The sequence below is a fragment of the Ixodes scapularis genome, unplaced genomic scaffold (genome assembly GCF_016920785.2).
Source record: "Ixodes scapularis isolate PalLabHiFi unplaced genomic scaffold, ASM1692078v2 PGA_scaffold3__209_contigs__length_174095766, whole genome shotgun sequence".
NCBI classification, from domain to species: Eukaryota; Metazoa; Arthropoda; class Arachnida; order Ixodida; family Ixodidae; genus Ixodes; species Ixodes scapularis.
In genome coordinates, this window is record NW_024609868.1 from 75,435,830 (window position 1) to 75,462,457 (window position 26,628).

General features: G+C 41.3%; 2 protein-coding genes and 1 pseudogene across 2 annotated transcripts; 1 reads left to right on the forward strand and 2 right to left on the reverse strand.

Moving 5' to 3' along the window:
• LOC115315550 overlaps window positions 1-6,713 on the forward strand; it is a 30,308-nt pseudogene extending 23,595 nt beyond the window's left edge.
• Window positions 6,714-6,904: 191 nt separating this feature from the next.
• On the reverse strand, window positions 6,905-14,624 carry LOC8043577 (antimicrobial peptide microplusin). Its single transcript, XM_029973871.3, has 6 exons — window positions 14,496-14,624; window positions 13,224-13,285; window positions 11,328-11,417; window positions 10,703-10,729; window positions 8,679-8,804; window positions 6,905-7,962 (listed from the first exon to the last, which is right to left on the reverse strand). Exons 1-5 carry the CDS (start codon window positions 14,569-14,571, stop codon window positions 8,712-8,714), a joined length of 348 nt encoding a protein of 115 aa, XP_029829731.1. The 5' UTR covers window positions 14,572-14,624; the 3' UTR covers window positions 6,905-7,962; window positions 8,679-8,711.
• A 6,754-nt stretch (window positions 14,625-21,378) lies between these two features.
• LOC115314654 lies at window positions 21,379-26,595 on the reverse strand. The gene is made up of 5 exons (XM_029973804.4): window positions 26,526-26,595; window positions 24,796-24,857; window positions 23,740-23,826; window positions 23,104-23,130; window positions 21,379-21,432 (listed from the first exon to the last, which is right to left on the reverse strand). The coding sequence occupies exons 1-5, from the start codon at window positions 26,593-26,595 to the stop codon at window positions 21,379-21,381; spliced, it is 300 nt and encodes a 99-aa protein (XP_029829664.2).
• Between the last annotated feature and the right edge of the window lie 33 nt (window positions 26,596-26,628).

A 26,628-nucleotide genomic window follows, 5' to 3' on the forward strand; every position in this document is an offset into this window, starting at 1 on the left:
TCTTGGAGACAAGGCATGATCTGTGCTGAGTGTTGCTTGCTGGGCATAGTGTTGCTTTCAAGAAGTGTTTTAGACCCGCGTAGAAGGTAGTCTGTGCGCTGAAGCTATCATTCTGTCAGCCACCACCTGAAGCGTCATGAAGGCTCTACTGCTCTGCGTGTTTGCCGCCTCCGCGTTCGTTCTGGTGTCGGCCACAACTCCGGATATATGCGGTAGCCTTTCATTTTATTCCCCGTAGTATAATAATTAGTCGTATTTATTAAGGTTAGAGGAAATTTCACTCACTGACTTTTTTATTTACTAATTAAGAGCGTTTAGTATGACCTAGGTGTATGCTCCACTTGAAAAGAACGCTTCTATGGGATGAGCACCAGCAGAAGTACGCACTGGACTTAATGGTTTTTAACTGATAATTGTAAACACCGTGTCTTGCAGTGAGTTTAAACTTGAGGAGATTCCTAAAAGTATAAAAATAACTCCACCTATTGAAGGTTTTTCTTAAGATTATTTTAATTCATATCAATACAGTTTGCTATATCAAATATACTTGTTAAAAATGTTAATCTATCCTATTTAACTTAAAGTTTCATCACTGTATACATCACTATGCTTCATTACTGTTTTCAAACTACTCAGGAATGGACGAAGACACGCTGGGTTTCGAGATGCAGTGCGTTCGTTCCAAGGCATGGCTGATGGTGAGAGAGAGAGAGAGAGAAAGAGTCTTCAGTATCTCCACAAAAACAGGAAAAGGGTTTTGCACGTATTGCTTTATTTTATCTTCTGGCCTAAATGCTTGCTCAATTTAGTACGAGCAAGCTTCAGGCAGGTGGGCTTGGTAACCTTGTGAATTACACTTGCATTTTTCTGAAGCAATCAGTGTTGTTTATCTAAGGATTAAGGACTAGATATATTATCCTTTGAAGAAAGTGAAGTGCATTATGGGTTATGAGGTTAATCACACACCTTCCTCATAGTATGCGCCGAAATGTTATGAAAAATTTATGCCAAAGCACGGAAATGCGCAAGTATGTTAAGCCGTTTATTCGTGTCCAAACCAAATACCAAAGCATGGTCACCTGGTGAAAAAGTAAAAAAAAAACATTTCGTGAAAAAATCACATTTTTCTGGAAATCAACCAAGAAATGTGTCACAAATCCAATGGGTCACTTCAAATATGTCCCGGATGCACTGCGGAAATCTGCATTCACCACGCGTAACGAGATGCAAAAAAAAAAAAAAACATTTCCGAACCCGTCAAGTCCCTACAGGCTTTGTTGTCAAAACGAATGCTTTTGAGAGAACCGGTCGTTTCAAGAAATTGTATGGAAGATATTTTTGTTTTTTACTCAGCCGGCTTTCGACGCTGATAACGAGTGCCACAGGGGTGTATAGGAACTTAGGCTGATGTCACTACAGCACAGACGTTTACGCTTCTTAATTGGTGTAAAAACTCTCCTAACAAGTGACGTGTTTTATTTTGACCCAACACGGTAGACGTGGAAGTTCAGAAACGTCTCACACTCAAACTCTGCTACACGGAAGTAAACCATATTAATTAATAACCGCGTATATTAAAAGTTTGATTCATTTATAAAGGTTTTTTGTCTTCTCTTTTTAGTTGAGAAATGCTCTGAATAGTCTAAAGAACATCTACCAGTGCACGACGGATGTTTGCACTTTCCAAAGAATTTGCAAGCAAGGTGACCTCGTGAGTGAATTTTGAATATCTAAACGCACCGAATTTTACGACAAATCGTAGTTTAACATACGCTAATAAAACTTTTGCTTTTGTTATCTATTTTTAGGAAGACACTCTGAAGAAATACGTAAAGGTGAGATCTTATTTGTTTAAGTTTTGTCGATGATATAGGTTGAATTAAAACTTTGGATTGGGCTAGTTGGTTCTTCATGATCTGTAGGACTTAAAAGCGCATAAAAAACAACCAAAAAACAAAAAACATAAATCACGGACTGCCGCTGGTGCCAGTCCATGTAGTATATGTCTCTTCATAGTTCTTGTTTTTTGGGCTTTTAAGTCCTCCAGATAATATAGGCCCTCGCTTATATATCCCGGAGCAATTGCAATTATAACTAACTCGCGTTTACTGCGATGCCACATGTCGATACCAATAACTTTTTCTTGTTTAAAAACTTACGCACCCCAATTAAACATTCTTCACTCAGATATCTCCCGTTTTCTTCCGAGCTTTCAGAACATATCGTATCTACTGAATTTCACAATTAAGATTGAGACACATTCCTCTCTAACTTCGTAGGCTCCCAAACGGAGCTTAAACTTGGACCAAATCTGAACCGAATGATATTTTTGGCGTCAAAATCCTCTTTTAGCCTCTCTTGTCTAGAATCTAGAGAGGCAGCCGGTTTCATAACTATACTCTCGGAACTATAGAGGACATTTTAAGGTCATTAGGACGCGCGTTTCACTTACAAACATTCTAATTCCCTCTTTGAAAGGAGATTTTTGTCCTAAAAAGGGGGCCGATATTCATCATACAAACATTAAGCCGGATATCAAAGACGAAGGATGGAGAACGTAGCTAGAGCAGTCATTTTGTTTGCGTGAACGGTCACGCGAAAAAGAAAAAAAACAGGGACCTTTAAAGTCATGAGTTCTACTACTCCGATAACACGGCATATACAATCAGCGACAGCTTAGCTTAACAAACGCGGGAGGTTGCGAGCCCCTCGCATCTTATTTTCGCTCTGCAGTCGATGACACGGTGGCATCGGCTGATAAGAATATGAAAAAACTAATCATAACGCAAAAATAATGAGCATAATGGGTCCCACCTTACGTTTCTCTAGCTGTCAGTGGCCGTATCAGTATGGTGCCTAGGGCGCGTCTCCGACTGGTGTGTTTTAGCGTCCTGTATCCCGCCCATATAATAAAAGGGGTCCCCAAGTGGCAACAAATGACGTCACACAAGCCGGAGTGTCCTACTGTCAGATGTCGTGATTCTGGCGGTTGGTCAGAGAAATGCTGGCGAGAAGCACGAGCGAATATGAGTGCCGCTGTCGTTGCGGCGTCTCAAATCATGGCTGCCGAAACTTCCGCGGACTGTCAAAATGGAGAGCGACATGGAGCAGAACAGGCACCTGCCACACACACTGCTGTTAATGGAAAACCCCAGGGATCGCGATCGGTGACACCGGCTGTGTTCCAAAATTTACTCGATCCGACTCCGGAGTTAAGGTTTCGTACCATGGCGTTTCAAAACTTACTCACGCTTACTCGATGACGTCAGAACTCACGTTCCAGAAGCGGGTTGTTTACTCCGGAGTAATTACTCACGCTACCCTCCTCGATCGGGGGGTAACGTGGGATCAAATCGAGTAAATACGTCACGTGATCTGTTCGTCGTCTGCTTTCTGCGCTGACAGCCGTCAAAGCTCGCTTGCTCCGTTGGGTTTGGTGGCGGACGTTCCAAATGACAACGAATGAGGTGCAGATTTATGTGTGGTTATTGCGATCTGCTGTTTTCAACGCAGGAATTCACTGCATTACATCCAGAAGGCACACCCTCGCCGGGAAGGTATACGTGTTGTTATTATCAGAGTGCGAGCGTAAATAGGAGCTTCTCCGCATCCTCGTCCTCGGCGTTGGAGGGAATACCGTATTCTCACGTTCAAGGCTGATGATGTTCAAACGCAGTAAATGATGAGGTAGTATTTTTATTTCCCCCAAAGTGTGCGTAATGAGAGGATAATGACTATAAAGCACTGAAGCCTTCGAAGATTTTATGGTACTCATATTCGCGTCAAAGCGAACGTAAGTTACATACCACTCTTGAGAAAGCACCCTGCGCTGTACCGCTACACCGTGTGGAAGCAATTTCTGCAAAACGTAGTTGGTGCAAATTACAATGCGTGGAATATATGCGTTTAGGGCACCTCGACTAGAATTACAGCGATCACGCTGATTAATAAAAATAATTGCTTGATATCTAACTCTACGGAGTAATTAATTTTGATCTCGATATACAGTTCAAAAGGAAGGTAAGTAAAGGAAGCTGGTGGGTCCACCTCAAAAAACACCGCGTCTTCGAGTGCTTTCTCCATGATCAAAAGGATCGTCTCCTATTTTCTGCCATCGCTCCTGTGTTTTCTTTTTACCGTGGTCCAAGACGAAGCCGATCCGCCTAGTATCCAGGTGATTATCCCGGCTGTTCCAAAATCGAGACGCGAATCGCTTACTCGCGATGTCCCGAGGTATTACCCGCTGACGTAGGAGACAGGTTACTTGGGTAAGATTTGGAACATAGCCACCATCACACTTTTATGACGTCATCGAGCTAGAAATGGAGCGACTACTTTTTAGACGCGGTAAGCACACATGTCAGAGACGCGTTCCAGGCACCATAGTTGCAGGACGCCTGAGAAAAAGTGCAGAAACTTTGAAAACATTATTTCCTTTTTCTTTTTCTTTTTTTGCTTTTGTTTTACAAGAGCATTTTAAGACGCGCAGACCAATCAATCATAAACACAAATGCCTGTTGGAAGGGTATGAATTGCGTGTTGTTTTTTGTTTGCACCCTTTTGCAATTTTGCAACTTTCTTTTTTCTTTTGTACTTTAGTGCGAAAGCTTTAAGAATGTAAAAAAATGATATTATACAAAACAGAAAAAAAAACTGAGGGAGGGGAGGATTATAATGCAATTGAATACAACGGTGCAAGCGAGCTGGACAAGAACGACGAAAATAATCCCTGGAGAAGAAGGAGAACAAGAGGGACAAAGGACAAACACAAATCTCCAAACACAGGGGGAGGAGTTGAGATAATTCTATTAATAATAATAATTCGTTAATTTCCATCTACATTGATGGTGGAGCTCGAAGGAAAAAGCTGTGAAATACAGCTTGACAAGGACCTCAACCCCCTACATAGGCACAACAGCAGAGGTACAGGTAAAAAACGCTACTTTATGCGAAATTACAAAACGGGTGGATAATATACGCACACAACACACAAATAAAATACGATTGAATAATCCTGCAAATATTAAACAAACCGTCAGATCACTGGTATTTTACCAATCTAGGTTTACAAAATATTCTCTAAGTTGATTAAATGATATCCTAATCAGTTCCAAATCACTAGCATCAAACTGCTTGAGCAATTTAGGCAGCCTATATCTAATCCCCTGAGAGCCGTAATTTGTGCTCCGCGCTACCATTTCCCAATGTTCTGCGTGACGAGTGGAGTAAACCGGTTCCTTTACAAATATGTGTCCCAAATTCATAATAAAACGTGTGTTTCTGTAGCTTTCTAATTTGAATGTATTGCTAAGTCTATAGTTGTATAAATTGTATATATTAACAACGCGGAGAGCCGTAAACAGACCAGTTGTATGAAAGTCAAACGGCACGCCACCGATAGACCTCAACACCTTTTTTTGTAATAAAAGTATTTTCTCAAGATTGAATAATGTCGCTGAACCCCAGATGAGATGGCAGTCATTTAAGCGACGTCAGAACGCCGAGCTGTGATTGGAAGGATTGTGGGTAGCCGTAAAGGCAAGCTGCCTTTGTTCATATACTCACTGTTTAAACGCGTTCGAACGCTGAGCACCGGCATCAAACGTTTGAGCGTAAGAACATTGCCCGAGGAGCTGAAGACACCCTTCGCTCAAATCACAATTAAGGGAGACGGTAGCTAGAGACGACGGCAGCTAGCCTTTTCCGTCTACCCACTATCCTTTCAATCAAACCCCGACGCTCCGATATCACGGCACCCTCTGCGCCCCTCGTCTCCCTCAGTTTCTCCACGCATAGTCAGTCGTAGTTAAAGAAAGGCAGGTCGCGACTGTCGTTCTTCACTTTCGTTAGTTCGAACTTTCGTTAATTCGAACTGAGGCGGCGTCCCCTTGCGGTTCGAATTAACGAGCTTTTACTGTGTTCAGTAACCATGAGCACACCAATAGCCCTGCAGTACAAATGCTGGCAACAGAGCCAAGCCGTTGAGCTTTCACAAAGTGTTCTGAATATACAGCCGAACCAACAAAGCATAGAGTTTTTGCACCATCAGTGCAAAATTGCGCGTAGCCCTCGGGCTTCTTAATTATCCCTCGGCAGCCAATGAGATCATGGCGTGGCCCGACAAGTCTTCCGAAGAAGCAATCACTAAGCAATCAGCGCTCGGTCTGTGTGTTCCCCCATCGTTCTTTGCCCTCTGTACTTATGGCGCTGTTCTTCTCTTCGTAACTATGCATAAACAACTCGCCCAATTTTCAACGGTACTAAGCAAGAAGCGTAACAAGCCGCGCCCCGCGATTCTCAAACGTCCGGTGACACGACTGTAAGACTAGTGTCACAAGTTGCGTAATAGAACGAGTATTTCAAGTCTCAGTAAAGCTCGAGTGGCGCAAGGCTTACCACAGCCTTTACAAAAGTAAAAGAAAAACAATAAGATATTTTTGCTGACAAGATGTCACGCTTGCTTCGCTGTGCTTCCTCGGGGAATGTAAACGAAGCCAACCCTGCTTTACCTCAACAGAGTAAAGTTTGGGAAAGTATTCAGACCCGTATCTTTATTTTTGCTACTGGCGAGGCATCCGCGCAAGAAGTCTCACTGTACTTTATTGACTGCTACGTCCTTGTTCTTTCAGCCCCGACCCCTGAAGGACTTCTGGGCCATCGCAAAGAAATGCTCCGGCACCCTGCCTCCAACAAAGGCACCGGAAATGTACTAGGATCTGAGACCGGCATGTCGCTGTTTTCAAGAGCCCCGCTTTGTATGCTCTAGCTCGAGTGCGTGCTTCCTTCAAAAAGTCGTATAAAACATTTCTGAAGAGGTCTCTGTTCATGTAAAGATTTTTCCTTCGCGTGATATATTGTTGAAGGGGATAAAATGTGCGAAGGAGTGTGTCCGAAAGAGCGATGATGTAGGCAAATAAGGCTTGCCAGACAAACATTTGATTTTATTCAACATTCGTTTCATACACAGTTCAATGCTTCGGATAAAATCAAATTTTTTAACCCGAACTCCTGTTTAATTATTCGGAAAGCCCCTTCCAATTGTTTAAGTGACTGAAACTTCTCCGTATCCACGGAATGGTTTTTGAGTGTTTTCTTAGACATGCGTTACTATTTATTACCACCTGAAATATTAGTGTATTATGGTCTTCCATCGTTATTGTTTATTACTGGGTGGACTCGATGGCACGATGGCTCTTTGAAGGGACCGGGTAAATATTTTTTTAACATAATCCCATAAAATTTAGCATAAAGTTAAAATTAAATTTATCTTTCGTGAATATATCGGACGATAAGTTCACAGGCGTAAGAATATACATTTAAACATATTTTCCATAAGCGTAGCCTAGCTCATGCAAATCAATAAAATAGCATGGTGAGCATCTGTTGAGTTCATTTTAAAAAAAATTAAAAAAATAAAACAAAAAAAATTGAATTTTTTTTTTTCAATACGTTTTTTGCCACATGACTGATAGAGCTACCAACATTTTTATGCGTGAATTCGCCAAACATTGCTTAACTGGGTCGGCCGAACGAAAACAAAAACTATTTTTTTACTTAATTGAGGTCATATTTTACATATTAACAAAAATACCTACGGGTGCAACAGTTGGTGAATTGTAATGGTGATACGTTAAGAAGGGATTTATACGTCCACTTCAAAGATCCAAAACGCGATATAAATTCTACGTTACCGGAAAACTTATTTTATTTTTTTTTACTTTCTTTAATGTGATAATTCAACACCAAAACCAACAGAAGAAAAGCAGTGTTCCTACGCTCTCTTTGTTAGCCAATTTTTAAGTATTGCTTCTTTTTTTTTTTTTTTTTTTTTGAACACCGAGATCTGACAAATTCAAACCTTGTCATTAATCACACCAGTTTATTTCATACGTGAATTAATCTTGTATAATTGTTACAACCTGCGCGGCCGGTATATTTTTCTCCTGCGCTTTCTGGTCCAACCTGTAAAAGAAGAAATTAAAATACTTGATGATGAAAGAACGAACAGGACTACAATGTCAGTTTTTGCTTCATGGAAACCCTAGTTACATTATTATAGTAGGCAAAAATGCATCCACTTTATATAAATTAAAAGTACTAACTAATTAGACATGCACTATATATTTCATAATTCAATTCTGCAGTACAGAACGTAACTTGGAAATTATGGGCAGGCGTAAATTAACGCAATTCATCACAAACATATGTTTTAAAATAGCTATAACCCTCAATATAACCATGCCGCCAAGGCACAACAACGTAAAGTGAACGACACCCTTAGCAAAACAGGCCGTCACCGGTTTTTTTTTTTAATTTTTCTTTTTAAAATTGAACGACTCGCACAAAAAATAAAAGTATGGCAGAAAATTATCATATGAGGAATATAATATAGATACGACAATACTTTTATTGGTGAACCTAGACACTGAAGATAATTAGGCCCGCGAAGGCATAGGTCTGATAATATAGGCGACCTGGAGGTCATACTTGGTGTTCTTCAATATATATATATATATATATATATATATATTGATCGCAACTATAATACTGTCAACTGCCTGAGAGTGCACCTAATATTAGTTACAAGCTTTCATTCACTGCCGGTTATGACAATGTTAAAGAATATTCTACTTTCCCAGGATGGGGTTATGTTAACTTGATGTGAAAGAAATGTTCACCCTAAGTCATAACTTGACTTCAGCCGGCAAGCATTATCCACGCCATCTGCCGAAGCCTGGACGAGCAGCTTGAACTCCGTGTATGCAGCGATTGACCAACTGATGAAATTGACTCAACTGATACCACTGTAAAAACAATAAAAAATTAATTAAGTTTTATTTTAAAACATAGAATATTCAAGACAGTCGCGGAACACAGGAAGGGTCAATCCCGGTGAAACGCGAAAGCCTAGCGTAGTCATAATCTCAAATAAAGTTTGAACCATGTTATCACTCAGCTTGCCTTGATCACATTCATAACGCTGGCTTCCCAAGTTTTAACACTAACCCATTCGGAGTCATGTTATATGCACCGTACTTGAAACTTTTGAATCCAACTTCACGCTTCAATCGCAACTATAATACTGTCATTGTGCTTCTAAGACACGCTCTTACTAACTGCACCTTTAGGTGATCCAATTACAATTTTCTTTGTTTGTTCACTCCCCTCTGCAGCCTCAGAATTCTGGCGCAACTACTTTCCCTCAATGGGCTTGCGAGAACCAATCGGCTGCAATCTAAAAGGAAGCTCGGCGAAGGATAATACTGAAAATATGTTCAGATCTTTAAAAAAAATAATACACCCTGTGTGGTTGCACTGAGCATGACGAGCATACACCGGGCTCATTCTGTGGTTTCGAAAGATTGGCTTTCTCAAGTGCTTTGCTAAACAGCACGCGAATCAGATTTAATACTGTACAATGTGTCTTGTACCTTGATGATTAATAAATAAATAATCGCAATGCCTCCTAGAAGCAATTTGAACTGCGGGGCAAAACGTAGAATGGGAGCTCTTGAGCAGGGAATCGCAGCCTAGACCGTTATTTCGAGGTCGTAGTAGAGCTGCGCGAACCCAAGCTCGACGAGAATAGCGTTCGCACATGCAAAAGATTCGCCACCCAAGGAGCAGTACACCGTCATGTTTTTCTTTCTTTTGCGAACACTACAAATATATTGAATTATTTTCTTGGTTATTTCTATACTTTAGAAGGATTACCTCGCCGCTTGCCCTGGTGCCACGCGAACGTGGTTATTTCAAAGTGTGCAACGTTCGAGCTATTCTTTCAACAAAAATGTGTAATTGCGTTCGATACTTTCTGCGTAGTATTGTTTTTTTCTCCGAGTTTCTTCGAGTAAAACTAAGTTCTATTCGAATTCAATTGTGACCTGAAAGGGCAATAAATTACGTTGTATCCACAAATATTTAGTCAAGCTCTATATTTAAAGCATTTCTACAACTAGGTAGCCAAGAGAACAGTCATTTAAAAAAAAAGGTATTATTGTTGTTTGTTGGAGGAACGACCTTACCCGGTGAAATTTATAAATGATGTAATCAATCAACGACAAAAAGACATCCCCATTTCATCATATTTTATGCAACCGATAAAACCGCTAAAAATTTAAAATATGACGTCGCAAAAACAAAAAAAAAATTACGCGTGAGTGTGATTTCTGGTTTCTACTTTTTTTGTACGGGCATAATACATAAAGAGAATACACAATCCGTTCCACAATATTTGAACATTTCTATGAGCTTCGAATGGCTTCTTACTCATCTAATTTTTTCAATACTCACTAAATGAAATTTTTCTGCTTGGGTGTTGAGCGTTAAAATCTGACACAAATCAGGAGTACCTGAGTTCACCTTATAACGGGGTGAAGCTGACCTAGTTTGTTAATTTTATAAGCATAAAGCTTTTTCAACTCACAAACGAAATGTGTCTAGTGACACTCATTTCTTTCTTACAGTAGCTTTAGGAAGGTGACTAAATTCAGTGGAAGACTAAGTTAAAACTTACTCATATTTATATTGCGTTTGCCGAATGCACAATACCACACCACTTCCAATAACGAGCAAAAAGGAATATAAGCGTGCCACAATTATTTTAAACACATTCTTAAAGCACCTAAAATTATCAAGAGCAATTATTTGAATAATACTTGTTTATATAAAATCACATAGATAAACGCGCCCTGATTCTCACCGAGAAAACCTGGCGCAGGGCTTCCTCCTGTAAATAAAAAGAAACATTTTTTTAATAAAAAACAAACTGTAGAAGTCATTCGAGAAATGTGAGAAGAAATGTGAGAAACGCGTATATGCATGTTCATATACTTTTTTTTATATTTGCACTCTGTAACTCTATTTCTAGTGTGATGAAGCCGCTTGTGTCAAAACTACTGCTCACCAATCAACATTACATAATTCCAATAGATTTTGGCTCTTGCCTATTGAGAAATTAGACTAGGATGAAACAATCTTTAATTCTTCCTTTTGTTCGGCTTCAAACATCTCAATAGTGGAAAAAATAATACGTTCGTTTGTAACGTCCTTCTTCTAGGTGCTGTGTTTTACAATTCGACCACAACTAAAATGACTAAAGCCTTACCGTCATATCCAGTAATGCGCTAAGAATATTCACCACTATTAGACCTACCTTTCTACTTGCAAGTTTGCTTTTTTTTTTTTGTAAAATAAAGTCAAACAAATAAATTAGTGTGCTCCTATGTGCTTTATTTCTATTTCACAAACAGAAGTTACTAAAGTTGTAGCGCAGGTAGCGTACGTTTTGTTCGCGGAAGTGTCATGGTGACGGCCTCCCGACTTACCGTGTTTGCAAAACGGCAAAGATAGCGAATGCTGCATAAGTCGTCTTTGCATTTCAACTCCGCGTTGACTCGATCAAGTTGCCTGCGCATCTGACAAGAACAGACGTACGAGAAGGATCAAAATTTTAAATATTATATTAAAAGCCTTAAAGCAACTACATGTGAATTATAAAATATCTGCACACGGTATTGGTGTTTAGCCCTTTATATTTTGTCGATAGTCCCACTATCACGAATATAGTATAGTTGGCTATTTTATCTCAATAATCGCAACCTAAAAACGACTTATCAGCTAGTTACTTCTCAAGTTGAAGTAAACAAATGCTTTAATATATAGCCTGTAAACTAACGCGTCTGAGGCACTTCAGACGGCCCGATAAAATGGGTTTCTCAACGTATCGCGATGCAATTTATTACTAAGGTGCAGGCAGGTGGTGGAAGTTTAAACTGAAAGAAATCAAAGAATTAACTCGCCTTGTTATTAATTAAAGGAGAAAGAAGTTCAGGGCAATCTACACCGCCACTTCGGAGCCGGTGCACGCGTAGAGGGAATTGCTAACGACAGAGGGCGTATGTCGCGTCGAAGGAGCGCCGGCCAATTCGGGTGGATAGCAGACGATATCGCAAAAAAAAAAAACGAATCAGCCACCGCTCCCTCGGTGCGGAGTACGCCATCTGTCGGCAGCACTTCTCTCTATGCGTCCTTTGTCTTGGCCTTCACGAACGCGCTTCGGGAGTTTGGAGGCTATGGCATCGTCTGCGAAGTGGCGGTGTAGATGGCCAGAACAGTTTTTACAGCGGAGCTGTTAAGGGCTAGTTTCCCAAGATAATCTCCGCCGGATTAGAAATGATGACACCGAATTCTGGACAGCTACCGTCACTTATGAGTGACGGCGGCGACCAGACACCTGGTTGCCGCCGTCGCTCATAGATGGCGCCAACCTTTCTTTGGAGGAAGATGAGCGGGAGCAGAACGAGCGGCGATGTGCGCAGCAGCGCGAATGGTTCCGCAACCACCGCGAAGCCGCTATCGGCTAAAGTTCCACTGCGTTGAGTGCTTCAGATTCCCTTGCGAAAAAGGAGCAGATCGCTCGCCTGGAAAGCCACAACCGAGAACAGAAGTTAGAACTCCGCTGCTCTTCCTTTTTCACCGAAATGAAAGGACTGAGTTTTTTTTTTTTTTTTTTTTTTTTTTTTTTAGCGAAGTAAGTTTTTTTTTTGGCTTTTATACTGTAAATTTTCACCATGTGTTTGCACATCTGTAGGAAATTGCAGCGACGTATTTTGAGAAACCGATGTTTGCGGGCCGTCTAAACCGCCTTAAAAGCTTTAGTTTCCATGATGTAGGTGTAGGTTTAATATTTTTATTATTAGAGATTAAAATTAAGTTAGTTTTTTTTATTTACTGAATCCCATTGTGAAGTGTAGATGCGGAATAAGATAAACAGCATGGTTTTGAGAGTTTTTCGGATATTTTGAAACTTGAGCCTCTGAACAATGTTGAAATAAGTACGTAAGACGTACTACGAAAACATTACCCAAATGTAATTTCTTTCTTTAAATGTATAATAAGTATGCATTCAGAAATTCCTCTTCAACTAACGAAAGCAAAGCAAAATATAAGATTTTAACGTTTTGTATTTTACCGAGTATTCCGCCACATAATCCGGTTCTGAAGGTTCGGAAGGGAAGTCCTACAGTGACGCAGGATGGTTTATCGCAGCGCACCGATATGACTCAAAAGAATCTTTTTCTGGCCCCTAACGTGACGACGCAAAACGATGCGACACTGCTCCTTTTAAATTTAGAAACTGAGTTCATTTCAAAAGAGTTAGTCTAGTCCACAATTAAGCTAAAAAAATTAAAACGAAATACTTTATCGCGTCCAGTACTTACCTCCACCCTTGCAAACTGTCTGTGGCAATCCAGTTGTTGCTGAAGCGCCTTGTCGTCCATACCTAAAATATTAAATGACTCGTTCCAAAATCTGGCACCGATATACCTTTTACAAACACCCCATGAAGCAACATTAGTTATCAACATATTTTAGATACCGCTTCCGGCATGAAGCGTCTCACTGGTCCCGAGTCCACGCCGAACCCTGTCGCAGTCCACGTGCCCAATACAGACTCAGGGTGCATGCACTAAAGATGGCGTCAGCAGATAGTTGTATCAGACTATACTACAAGAAGGCACGTACTTTTAAAAGGGGTCTATGGCCAAGAAACACGCGCGCGCTTTCCGGGGGCTACGAGGTTACGGCAAATACGAAAGCGCCAAACCTTAAGCTTAGCTCGATGTATGTTTAGCTCATCTTCGTGCTCATAAATCGTTTGCTGGTTGGCTGTTCAGCTTGCGAGAAATCATGCGCTATAGAAACGCCAATAACCCCTAGGTCAATCCAGTGTGTTTTTAAGGAATCCTTGCAGACATTAATAATTCTCTATCGCTCATTTGTATACTGGCTACAAGGTCTTTCTGCCAAGACAAGTCACGCTAACAGAGCTGTTCTGGTTCAGTTTCTGCTGCCATCAGGGTGCGCTTTCAAAATTCGCCAGGTAAAGACGACCTTTACCTCGTACTTTCTATTGCAGGCACGATCCAGTACTTGGAGGTATAGATATTCTAGAACATTTATCAAAAAGTAAGGGAAGTTGGGGACGGTCTCCACAAAATATTTGCGACATTGCAATGGCAGGTGTTTGCTTTTTCAAAAGCTAATAAATATTCACTTTTTTTTTCTCGAACAGTATTGCAACAAACTGTCATCCGTTCTAGCAGCTCATCAAATTTGTCTGTAAAGACGAAGAGCGCAGGCCACCGTTGATATGACTCTCAATCACAGATCTTTGTGTGTCCCTCGGCCACTGAAGATTAAAAAAATATTCAAAGGATCTAAGAAAAAATAATAATAATCTCTAGACTCAGCCGTTTTACAGTTTGGGATCGGTCCGCTTTTGTGACACGGTGACACTGATCCACGCCATAAATGAAAAACTAACCAGTGCACTACGATTTTTAACCTAAAGTATTTAACACGAATAACATAATAGTTATTCGCAAACGCACATGGGTCTCCCAGAAGAGGCCCACCATTTATCAACTTTTTTTTTTCATAACCTCGATTGTTGCACACGTAAGGATCTTGACCGTGAAAACTATACTCACTGCATAAGAAGCTCTGTCGTGCTGATGTCGCCACGACGAAGAGAACCAGGACCAAGCAGACACTTAGGGAATTCATGCCGCTCGTGTGTTGCGTCGTACTCTTCGTGGACAGCAAGACAAAGTCATCCAGTTCCTTTCTGAGTTTATATACCTGTAAAGCGCGGAGCTAAGGCCAACGGCCGGAACTCGATAAGCGAACTTGGAGATCGGACCGTATGGCCCTGGCTTTACGGCGTGCGAGTCTGTATCTTTATGAGTGGGACAGGCATTTCCGTTGCCAAGAACAAAGGGATAGGCCGGCTGAGAATGTCTGCGTAGTGATGTCTCTGGTACACAGACGCTGTGGCGACGATATGCTTTTTACAACATGCTGTCTGCACGGGTGTCTGCCGGGCGAACCAATGAGAAAGGATTGTATTTCTTTTTTTTTTTTTATTTATGGCATCAAAGAAGAAGAGCACGACGTAGTAAGGTGTGGTTGCAGCAATAGACAAACATTCACACAGTCCTACCGTAAGCATCATTCGCGAGATGAGGTAATAGCTGCTAAAGTTCATTGTTTTGTTGACAAGATGTTATGAAAAAGTAAGAAAAAACAAGAGTGTTATGCCTATGCTTTTAAACCTCCCATCAACATGATGTGAACAGGGTTGCCTTCTTTTATATACATAATTTTCTGTCTGATCCAAATATTTTTGGAAGGTATAACCTCGACGTCGATACTCATTATATCGTTCCTTAAAACTCATTTTTTACCAAAACCACCATTGCGCTTACACTGAAGACGTGTCAATCTTTTTGTTAAAGGCTATTTTATTTCTTTAAAAAAGCATTTCTTTATTTTCTTAAAGCAAATATTTAGAGCAATGTTATCTACAACTAACGCGAATTGATCTTTGAAGTTCTTCGCTCCTAGATTTAAGGCTAACGAACGTGAACGTTTATTTAATGAATTTATGCTTTGTATCAACTGACACCTGTCAGCATAGACATCTGTTTTTTATAGTCCATAGAACCATACGAAATTCTACAGAATACATTTTCTCTAGTGCTTCGTTGCAGACTACGTCAAAACGCAGCAGCATAGTAGCTTGTTTTCTATAAAGGTTATATTTCCCTGATCAATTTGCGACGAGTCTTATAGCTGGTAACTAAGTGCGTTCTTTCATTGGTATGTCTTGTTTCGTCACACGATCTTCATCCCTGATACATCGAGCACGGTCCTACCCAGCATGTCATCGCGTTTCTTCAGGTTTACCCCTCTTCAGTCCGCTCCATGCCAATGTGAAGACTGCGGCGCCTTCAGTGGGAGCACGATAAGGAGAGGAGAACGGCAGGTGCACCTCACTATTCTATGATCCGCGCATGCGCACGATAAGAAAGGAAAGTACCTCACACTCCCACATAAGCGCATGTATTTAGATGTAAAGACTAGAATTTGAAAGGGGGGGGGGTGCTTAAAGAGATGTTACTGCATTTAAAATTAAGCTGACGACAAAGATACCATGACATAGTTAAAATCTGCGAAATAAAATAGGAAACTGTAGAAGAATACAGGAGACAGGACAAAAATCAAAAAGTGAGTCAAATTTGTTGTTAGTTGTTTATACAGCAGAAGGTTAGGCTGCCAGAACATGGCGACATTGTTATTCACTGTAGATAAGCAATTTGACCAGTGCAGTAAAACCGCTAGCCTGGGGTCTTTAAGGTGCGCCGCGCCGTAGTGATACACGACCGTACGCCGGTACGATGCTCATCCAGATCGAAACGGGCAGGGGTCGGAAACGAACAGGACACATGACAAACGCTGAACTCAAGACAAAATAATTCATCCAGAAGAGAAAAACAAGGAAGATAATATATATCGACAGGCACGTGCTCGTGGCGCAAGAACTGAAGGGCACGAGGGGATGACTTCAGCTTATCGAAGCCAACGTTACTAGAGGGGTCAGTTTGGGAGTTTGAGCTGCTTTCACCGGAGGAGTGCGGGACACTGCGGTAGCGGGCGGAACAGTGGCGGTGCCGCCGCCGTGAGATCGGTTCTCCCCGAGTCGTCTGATGCACTTGCGTACGGGCTCCGCCAGATCCGCTGCGAAACCACCGCTAGCTTGCACGGGTATTAGAAGGATCAACTAATCTCGAGCTGTAAATCTACTTTTCTTAGAAATCGCCGTTGTAAAGAGTTCACAGGTGCATCCAGCACACACTTTAAGGGAGTCAACATAGCCCAAGAACTCCCAGGATTCTTCGAGGACTGATAGCCATCGCTGTGTCGTACCTTGACTCCTATAGCTTGCCCCTGGCACCAACTTTCCTCCTATGCTGACAGCCAGAGGGATATCCTTTTTGAATGTGACAGCCCTCGTCACGGAAACTACACCTTGTTTCTCGATAAGCTCGTAGAAAATCATGAGATTATCGGGCGTTATAACTTTTTAACGGGCTCGACAGTGTTCTTGAAATTCTGGAACAGATGTCGGGAACGCGGTGCGCGTGTCTATTCGGTTTTTTGGTCGCTTTCATCATCGTCTGCTTCGGGTTCGTATATAATTGTCAAATCAGGGCTAATAGAACTGACTGGAGCCCCAGCAACGCTTGGATCGGTGGGGGACTTTTTTGCTGCTCTCTGTGGTTGGTTTCGAGAAATGTGAGGGAGATTCTGGGGCAAATGTTAAACAACATTTGTTTTAACTACCACTTGATTGTGGCCATCAGAACCGTCTGCCCATTGATGTCATACGAGTAACAACGATTAATGTCGTCAAACTAAAACTTCAAATCGCAGAGCTTTGCACAGCATTCTTTGGAGCGGTAAAGTGATGCCTCTCTTCACTTTTCGACTCTTGTAAGCCGTACCCGCTGCGACTTGCGGGAGCTCAGTAGGTCGTCATGCCTGCTTGTTGATTGGCGAACGACTCAAATCTCACGACGTCAGAAAGGAGCGCTTACGAGCCTACAACGAGCCACCGATGACAGGAGCAAAAACACGAGGTACAACAACGAGCACGAGACACCGCCAAGAATCGGTCTTAGGGCGACTACAGCGCCACGTTTCGCGCGCTCTACGAAATTATGTCCCGCCGGGAATCTAGTTTTCAAACTGACCCCCTCTAGTAACATTATCGAAGCGTGTAAAAACGATACTTCCTTTTTTGATAGTGCTACTTAAGGTTAGCTCACGCTGCGCTTCTCCAAACCTTGTATAATAAACGCCTCGTAAATGTTTCTGGAAAGTTTTTTTTCTGATACTTCCTTCAGTAGCACTATATGAAAATAAGTATTGTTTTTAAACGCTTCGACAAGCTTAACTCATCGCCTCGCGCTATTGAATTCTTGCACCATGAGCACGTACGTGCCTGTCTGATATATGTCATCTTCTTTGATATCTTCTAGATGAAATATTCAGCTGTGAGTTCAGCATCTGTCTTGTCTTTTGTATTCTTCTAGAGTTTCCTACCTTTTTTCGCTGATTTTAACCATGTTTAAATCTTACCAAGGAGCCCAGCTCATCGCCATTTTACGTACTATGACAACTTTAATGACATTAGAGGAATCCCGGCAACTGATTAAAAATATGTGCGACTGCTTAGATTTCCGCTCCTCCTATCAGTCAAATGAAGGCAGACATGGTCTCATGTAGTATGCAGCTAATATACGTAGTATTTCGTGTGTTCGATGTATTTTACTTATGTAAAACTGTTCCCAAATACTACAAAAATCATCGAGAAAAGGTTTCGCCGACTTGATGGGGACAAATGCCAAGAACGTTTTCTAAAAACTGGCCGAGTGAGAAGGACGGTCATTCAGTTTCTACCTATAAACTAGGCCATCGTACATGAATGATATAGGGTTTCGGTCGGTATCGCACGCCAATTCATCATGGCAAATAAACCGAGATTAAAAACTTCCCCCGATATCACACTGTTCCCGCGCCATGGTCGTCGCCTTGTCAAAATTAAGGGTGCGTCCGGTTTTCCAGGAGTGATCAACGAGCTCAGCCTTCGTTCAGTCTTTCTCTTGCTCAGCCTTTGCTTACCTCCCCTATGAATGCTCAGCCAGTACACTTCACTTTCCAACGAACGACACCTTGCTCGTCAGTTGAATTAAACACATTGGCTATAGTCAAAAATAATTTGCAATACCGTTCCGGTTATCAGCAAACACAGGGTTGCGTTGAGGGCACTTGAATGTACAGAGCGCGACACTGTTAGCGCGAACAAGCGATCGCCGGTTTTTTCAGTTTTTCTCTTTGAAACCAAGGGATGTCATCCAAGTTATTATTGCTACAGAAAGGGCTCATTAGTTCTATAATGTAAGCAATAAAATTTCATGTTCGCTCATGCTATCTAGAAGTAAAATGCGAAAATCCGCCGACGCCTTGTTCGCGCTAACAGTGTCGCGATGTGTACGTAGGGAGAGGACGCAACCAATTCCGCCCGTGCGGCTGAATCATTTTGTCTTTACGCCCGCCTGCGAAAGCGGTAATCTTGACTAAATTATCTGGGCTAATGTTTCCTGCCTAGACTACTCACCACTATAGGTGGTACCTGAAACCACAAGTTTTCATTCGATGGAATTCTGTAACAACGGGTTCAAAAAGACATTTCTAAGACCGCTCATGAACGGTGTGCTGATGAGAATCAAAGCATCAGCTATTTACGGTGTCACCATGCTGACGGTTTATCATTGTAAACCTCGTGACACCACAAGAGAGGTGTACCGTAACCACATGACACGCAGCCGTTGTTAGCCTAACGCATGTGTACTACACCGAGAAAAGGTATTAAGCAAACATTCTCAGTTTAACGAGTTAAATTAATAGAAGGGGATCACCCTCAAGGCAAGAAGTAGAAGAATTCAGTTTCATTTTGTCCTGCATCCAAAACGTATAATCCACATACGGACACAAGGGTAGATCGACCCCACGTTCTTTAGGCGTCTAATGTCCGAAGCGTTCTATGCTACTGCTTTAACACCCACCCCTCCCGCTTCGGTATACTGTGGGCGGCCACTAAAATAGGGAAGGCACACCACTCAATACAAGTCTTGCAAGATTAAAGAGTCATTTTCTTGTCCACCCTATTGTCCTACCCGATCTTGAAGAACAATGTTGTTTTATTAAGAATATGAATCGAAACAGCGCAAAGCACAGAAGGAAAAGTGGAAAGACACGGACACAACGCTGACCATGTATTTCATCATGTAATCACCTTATGTTGAGTATGTATTTGACCATATGCTGACTATGCATTTGACCATGTACTGTCTTGCCCGTTTGGGAACATTATTAGTCTATTTATTTAATTTTGTATTATTCCTTTCAAAACGTCCCATCGATGACATTTTGGTTACTTCAGTATTATCAAGCACAAATGGTTTCTTCAATAATTATCAAATTATCAAAAGCACGACATAAAAAAAGAAGTAACAAGCGCTTTGTAATATAGGTGCAGAAAGAAAAGTTTGCGGATCCTAATAAAACATCGTCGAGATCAAAAATGACTACCGCGTTTCCATCTTTCTTTTTCTTTGTTATTTCATTTATCGAGCCAATCTAACGAGTGTACGGTTCGTAAAGCAATTTCTTAAGAAAACTTTTTTTTTTGTCTCTATGTCTTCTTTGTCTGCTTCTTGAGCTGGGGTTGCGCGGTGACGTCAATATGCCGAGCTCTCATTGGCTCCGCTTAGAAGGACAGTGGGTAGACAGCAAGGCAACAAGCATTGAGGTCTTCCGTCTATTTCCCATCGAAGCCTATCAGAGCTAGGCGCTCTGACGTCAGTGCAACCCCTACGTAAGAATGAAGCAAACTTGCACTCCACGTCGCCACCGACAGTATACGAAACGCCGGGCATGGCCTACTACGTTCACACTTCTCGCTTCGTGATTGGTTCTTGGGCGTTCTCATCGGCGAATGCCGAAATCTCATCGGCCGGGTAGCGATAATGCGATGCGTGGGACTGGCCACGCCCTGCGTGTCTTAACTTTTCAGTGACTCTAGCGTGTTAATGAAATATCGGCGCACTGAAGAAGGTTCGTATCACTGTTGTAGGGAGCGGCGTCCCAAGGAACAGCGCGTTCCTTGAGCGCGTTTCTTTTGGAAGGAGCGGAGGAACGCCGTGCCATTTTCCGTCGGTAGAAATGAAACAAAAACTCACTACCTTCAAAAAAAATGACGAAAAACACGTGTTTTTTTTTTCTTTATTTACAAATTTTACTTAAATTTAGTAAGAATTTGATTGTTTGATTATTTACTATGTCAACCTCCGATTGACGATGTCAACCTCCAATCGAAAACAAAGAACTATGGAGCAAACAAGTGTCGAGGCGGCACCTAGTTTCAATGCGCATATTTTCACTGGTTCGCTTTGTTTAATGTACGAATTATCCGGCACAACATTTTTTTCCTGAGATGCCGAAATGTAACGTTAAGGTAACGACACGTCCATATCTTAGAAATGAACGGGACCGCGTTTCTCGAGAACCGCCGACGGGAATTCTTTCCAAAATTGTGTTAGAGCGAGGAACGAGCTTTCGTTCTTGTTTTAGAGAAACATGTAAAACACTGGTTTGTAAATACAGTATTTCTCTCTCACTCAATCTTTCTCTCCCTCAATGGCCCGGAAGGCGTAGTTCAACCATGGAAAGCATAGATCAGATATTGAATGTCCTGGAAATATTGCATTGTAGTAAGTATTTTACTACGTGAAACGAATCTAAAACTAATGTCACAACTAATAAAGAAAATGCGTGCTCCGTAATAGGCTTGAGAGGTTTATTCAGAAACTCAAAAATTCAGTCATATCGTAATTTTTTTACTAAGTCCCGTCATCGATATGTATTTCAGAATGACGCGGTTAGTACCAACCGTCGTTAGTACTTCATCTAGGCGGCGGTGCACTCGTCATAAGCCTTCTTCATTGAACCCATCTCTTCCTCCTAAAAGAAGATTAAATAAAACGTCGACATCATTAGATAGTGCAAAGGTTCACAAACACTTTCTACACTTTATTACCACATCGGTATAGACAGTGACAGTTTAAAAAACGCCGGGCGTGGCATTTTGCGTTCGTGCTTTGTTCTTTCGCATTACTATCGGCGAATGGTGGAATATCATTGGCTGCGTTACGATAATGAGATGTTCGGGATTGGCCCCGCCCTATGTTGTTTTTTTTTTGTTTTTTGTTTTTTTATCTTTCGGTGACTGTAGATGCGACATGGTCACAAGATGGTACGATTCCGAGTCATGGTCGGCAGAAGATTACAGCAAATCACCGCTCTCAAAGTAGAATGCTTTCACATCAAGATAGCATACAGACAACCCTAACATAAAAATATATGCGTCTCTTTTTTTGTCCTTTTTTTTTTTACTCTTCGCGTTTATGTATTGGCCCGTCGAGCTATGTTCTACCCCAATTTATATGAGCTAGGTAGATGAGGTTTTCACGAAAGGCCGTTTCAGTACCGGTATATACTTTGTGAACGTTCTGGCAAACCCTTTTCGCTATTTGCCCCGTTGTCGCTGTGATTCCTCATGCGCATCGCTCGTGAGCGTGGTGTATGTGTGTGCGCGCGTGCGTGTGTGTGCGTGCATGAGCTGCGCGTGTGTGTGCGTGTGTCTGCGTGTGCATGTGTGATGGTACTAGACGCAAGCGTAACAAATGGCTCCACATATCGCAACCCTCAACGACTACAACCAGACACATAATTTAGTCGCGTAAACTTCACCTTGTTCTTATTTTCTCTCTTGAGAGGCCCCGCGGACTTCGCGCGCCGGCCATTTTCACCGCCAACGAGCCAGTTACTCAACCGCCGGCTCGTCAGGATTCCGAATAAAAGCCGCTATACGAAAACCTTACGTCACCTACGTCACCGACTACTCCTGCAACCGCAGTCGGACACTGGCATGTCTCTGCTAATTGAAAAGCATATGGCTTTTCAGTTGGCGCTTCTCCAGTCGTGTATATATGTTCCCCTTTCGTCCCTGTCTTTTGCGCCGTTTTTTGTTACCGTGTACAGTTAGTCAAAGTTCCAAAACAGGGATTCAAAGAACATTTTGAGCCGGAAATACGTCACGTGCGTCAAGTGAAACTACACCCATGAAAAGGAGCGGCGGAAAAGTACCGCCTTTTTGTATCCGAGATCTTTGGAGGCTGTAACAGTTGTTCCAGGAGCGCATCTAGCCCATTTTTGAGATAAGCTGGCATCCCCATATGAATGAACCGCTCAAAGTCGTGAGATAGATAAGAGGCGGGCGGAGCGGAAAAATCCAACAGCGCTAGTGATGCAATACTAAAAACGAGGAGGATTTTTTTACTTGCCAATTTTTCAAAGCTTACGTCATGCGTTTTATTTGTGTGTGTGTGTGTGTGTTTGTGTTTAGCGATGTGTAAAAGCAACTACTTCAATTTTAAGATACCGGAATGCTGAAAAACATCTCAAAGTAGAGACGAGAAAATTCTAGAATCGAACTAATTTTTTCTACATCTCGTCAGGTGACTTAACTGTATTGGGGGTGGGTGAGTATCTGTATTACTGCAATACGCACATAAATGAGGTTGGAACACAAAGCTTATTAAACAATAGTATAAAATTACGAATGGTACTCACGCTCAGGGTATTCTCCAAAACTGCTTTCTGTGTAGAGAAATAAAATAAATCGAGAGTGGCGTTTTTACATGACAGTAATAACAAGTTTGTTTTTAATCTTTATCATATAAGACCTCTCCTAAACTGACGAACAACTTTTTGTAACTTCTTTCTTCCCCAAAAGAGCATAGATTGAATCTTAATGTACCAGTAAAATCGCCTGGTATAGACATTCGGTTAGCCCAGTGCACTTGTGCGGGGTTCTCCTCTAAAGCTATTGGCTAAGCTCGAAGCTTGGGCTAGTTGGTGCGACATGGTTAAAAGTTTAAAACAGCGCAGCAGACGAGGGCTGAGAAGTAGGAGTACACGGACAAAGCGCTGTGTCTGTGTCCTTCTACTTCTCGTTCATCGTCTTTTGCGCTGTTTTAAAATTTTGCTTTAAGGCAAATTTTTATACAAATACCGGTATCAAACGCATGCTTTTCTAAAGTGTATTACGATTCTTCAACCATCGTGAGACGGCCAAGCCTCACCATTCTTCTTCAACATGTATGGATGTAAGCTCAGTTTTAACCAATTTCCAATTTTTAATATAGAAATTTCTTTTCTACCTTCTACCAAAGTTGTTGGGAACTCCGTATTAAGGTACCAACTCACAAAATCAGTTCCCGCATCACAGTTCTTCTTGATGAACTCCGGAAGCGACAGTCCGTCCTTGTTTAGCACCATAAGTTTCTCCTTCAGCTAAAATTGATAAAATAATAAGCAAACAAATAAGTTAATTCAGTACAAACACGCAAAATTCGGCATATGCCCTGCGAAATTCACCGCAAAAACGTTTGTCGGCAGTTTCAAACCCCTCAACAAAAAAAATCGTGATTATTTTTTTTTTAAATTGTTTCAGATGAAGCACGAGTGGATGCGACACTACGATTCGATGGCGCAGATCAAGCCGCGTCAATTGCGCATCGTCAGGGTGCGTGTCTTTTTTTGTGCTCTTGATCCCCGATCACTGCGCGTGATTGGTTTAGTGATATCCAATCACTGCGCACTGATTTGCTAAACCAATCAGTGCGCGTGATTGGTTCAGCCAGCGATTGCAAACGCAGAAAGACGCCGAGCGCCGTGACGACTCTTCTTGATGCTGCTCGGTTGACACTCGCGCATTGTAGCGTCGATTGTGCACGGACTTGATGGGAAAAACGGGTATATATAAATAAATACCGCTTTGTGGCCAACAAAAGCGAACATGAAAAGAAAACGTTCGAGGAAACCAACAATGTGTGCAGTCCCGAAATAGTATCAACGAGTATGCTTTACAAAATCCAACATTTCGTCTAAAATGCCAAAAACAAATATGCATAAGATGAATGCGTGTGATGAATGAAGCTCGATGGCGGCCTTTCTGAGGAACCGACTGGAAAAGAATTAGGTAATCTAACGGTTGTTCTTTTGATATGCGGAGCGCAAGTTCGTCTGCTTCTTGCACAGGAGTTGCGATGATGTCAGAACGCCAAACTCTTACAGCCTGATTTTTAAAAAAAAATGGTGGGTACACCTCAAGGCATCTAGCATTGAGATCTCCCCCCTATCCTTTCAATCAAAACCAATCAGAACTCGGCGTCGTTCGGACGTCACCGCAACTCCTGCGCCAGAAGCAGACGACTTACTCTCCGCAAAGCCTGACAACAAGTCTGCACTCTCATAGCTCACCTCATTGGATATCTTTTCACTCATGCAAGTCACGGTAGTAGCCATCTTCTCGGGCTCCATGGCTGTTGAATAATGAAAAACTCTGTGTCACGCTCATATTTGTTTTAATTAAAATTTAAATAATTGTGAGCCATTCTACTTTGGGATGGTGGTTGACCAGCGAAGCTGTAGAGCGCCACCACAAATGATTCACCAAGAGGCACACAAAAGCAATTCACCAAATGTTTATTTAAAGTATACGTCATTTTGAAACATTAGGGATGATTGCTTTGTGATCACTATGACATACACTTATGGGTTCCATTACAGCTTTGGTGAGATTCTTTGCTAAAATTAAATCTATACATATAATGTTTTACATATAAGAACGCTACTGCTTTCATATATGTAAAGCAGTGACGTCACCCAACTCGAGCGGAAGAAGGCCCATTGTTCTCGAATGCATCTCCGTTATCACACGTTTCGACGTCTTTCCTTATCAAAATGCACATCGAGGTGACGGGGCGTATATACATTTCCACACAGAAAGGCGCATTGACATGCAACTTCTGAAAAAATTGTTTGCACACGGATAACAAGAATGCACATAACCCTAGCCATATACACCTTCGCTGTAAAGTAAATTTGAAGAATGCACGTTGATCTGGACCAAATTATTATCTGGTATACAGGGCTGGTATACGATTACATAAACTTCTAACAATACGTGTTTTCGTAGAGATTTTTCTTTTGTTTTTTTAGGTTGCCGGATAGCATTTCTGTCGGTGGATGACCAAACACTCATGAACATTCACTCGTTCGATGGTGGTGGACTCTTCTAGAATAGCTCTTCTTTTTTCTTTTTTTTTTCTTCTATTTTTGTAAAGAAATTTAAGTTTGGCAACTAGAATACGTGATGCTTAGATCTTAGGTCACACTTTAGTGTATCCGTACATCACCAGATACCAGGACAAAACATTGAATGTGGGCATTTATTAGCACGAGTGATTTTAAAAATGCCGACTTGATCAGGTTTACCTCTCTTAATTCAACTGCGACATTTTTAAACATCCTGAAGCCTTTAAAGTACCATAATTCAAGGTTATATAGGTATTAAAATGAAGTCTAAGTGGAACAGTACCACAAATCAAGATATTCTTTTCTATGTTGAACTGTTTCAAAAATATACAAATTTACATATTTAAAATAACGACATTAGTTATTACAAGCACTAGAGTAATTATTTATCTTTATTCTTCTGGGCAAAACGTTTAGTTATTGCATGAACGTATTTTAGTACGTCCTAATTTAATTATAAAAATTTAGTTTGCGACAAACTTATGCCAATTCTCCAATTTTACAATTTACCACATCCTGAACGTTGATTTATTTTCTCTTCACTACCATTAAAACTGATAGGTTACACTCTCAATATTTTCTTGTGTCTGCTTAACTGCGGAAACAATTGACAAATAACAAAGCAGAATCCCCAAATAAAAAACCTATGTTTTATTTTATTATAAATTTTAAACAGAGTGCAAAGCTCCTTTTTTCTCTGGACATACCGTCGCAGTATTGAAAATTCAAGAAAAAAATGTTTAATGTTTTTTTTTCTTTGTTTTATCTCGATATCGTACCACTAAATGTAGTTACCCCATTTTTTCTATCTGAATAAAAAAGACGTCCTGTGCCCTTTACTTTATTTCAATACTCCCTAAAAAGTATACACAACTAAAAAAAAATTTACTTACCGCAGAGGTCGCAGGCTTTCACAACGAAAGCGGCGCCAAGCACCAGGCTGCATACCAAAGCAATCTTCATGGTGACTCTTCAAAAGTGAGCTTGACTTCAAAG

What these genes read in the sequence shown, in the direction of transcription:
- LOC8043577 (XM_029973871.3), bottom strand. Translation starts at nt 14,571, where the DNA reads ATGAATTCCCTAAGTGTCTGCTTGGTCCTGGTTCTCTTCGTCGTGGCG. An exon ending in GACAGTTTGCAAGGGTGGAG is followed by an intron (nt 11,418 to 13,223) that starts GTAAGTACTGGA and finishes TGTTCTTGTCAG; the next exon opens with ATGCGCAGGCAACTTGATCG. An exon ending in TTTGCCGTTTTGCAAACACG is followed by an intron (nt 10,730 to 11,327) that starts GTAAGTCGGGAG and finishes TTTTATTTACAG; the next exon opens with GAGGAAGCCCTGCGCCAGGT.
- LOC115314654 (XM_029973804.4), bottom strand. Translation starts at nt 26,595, where the DNA reads ATGAAGATTGCTTTGGTATGCAGCCTGGTGCTTGGCGCCGCTTTCGTT. An exon ending in GAAAGCCTGCGACCTCTGCG is followed by an intron (nt 24,858 to 26,525) that starts GTAAGTAAATTT and finishes ATTATTCAACAG; the next exon opens with CCATGGAGCCCGAGAAGATG. An exon ending in GTGAAAAGATATCCAATGAG is followed by an intron (nt 23,827 to 24,795) that starts GTGAGCTATGAG and finishes TATCAATTTTAG; the next exon opens with CTGAAGGAGAAACTTATGGT.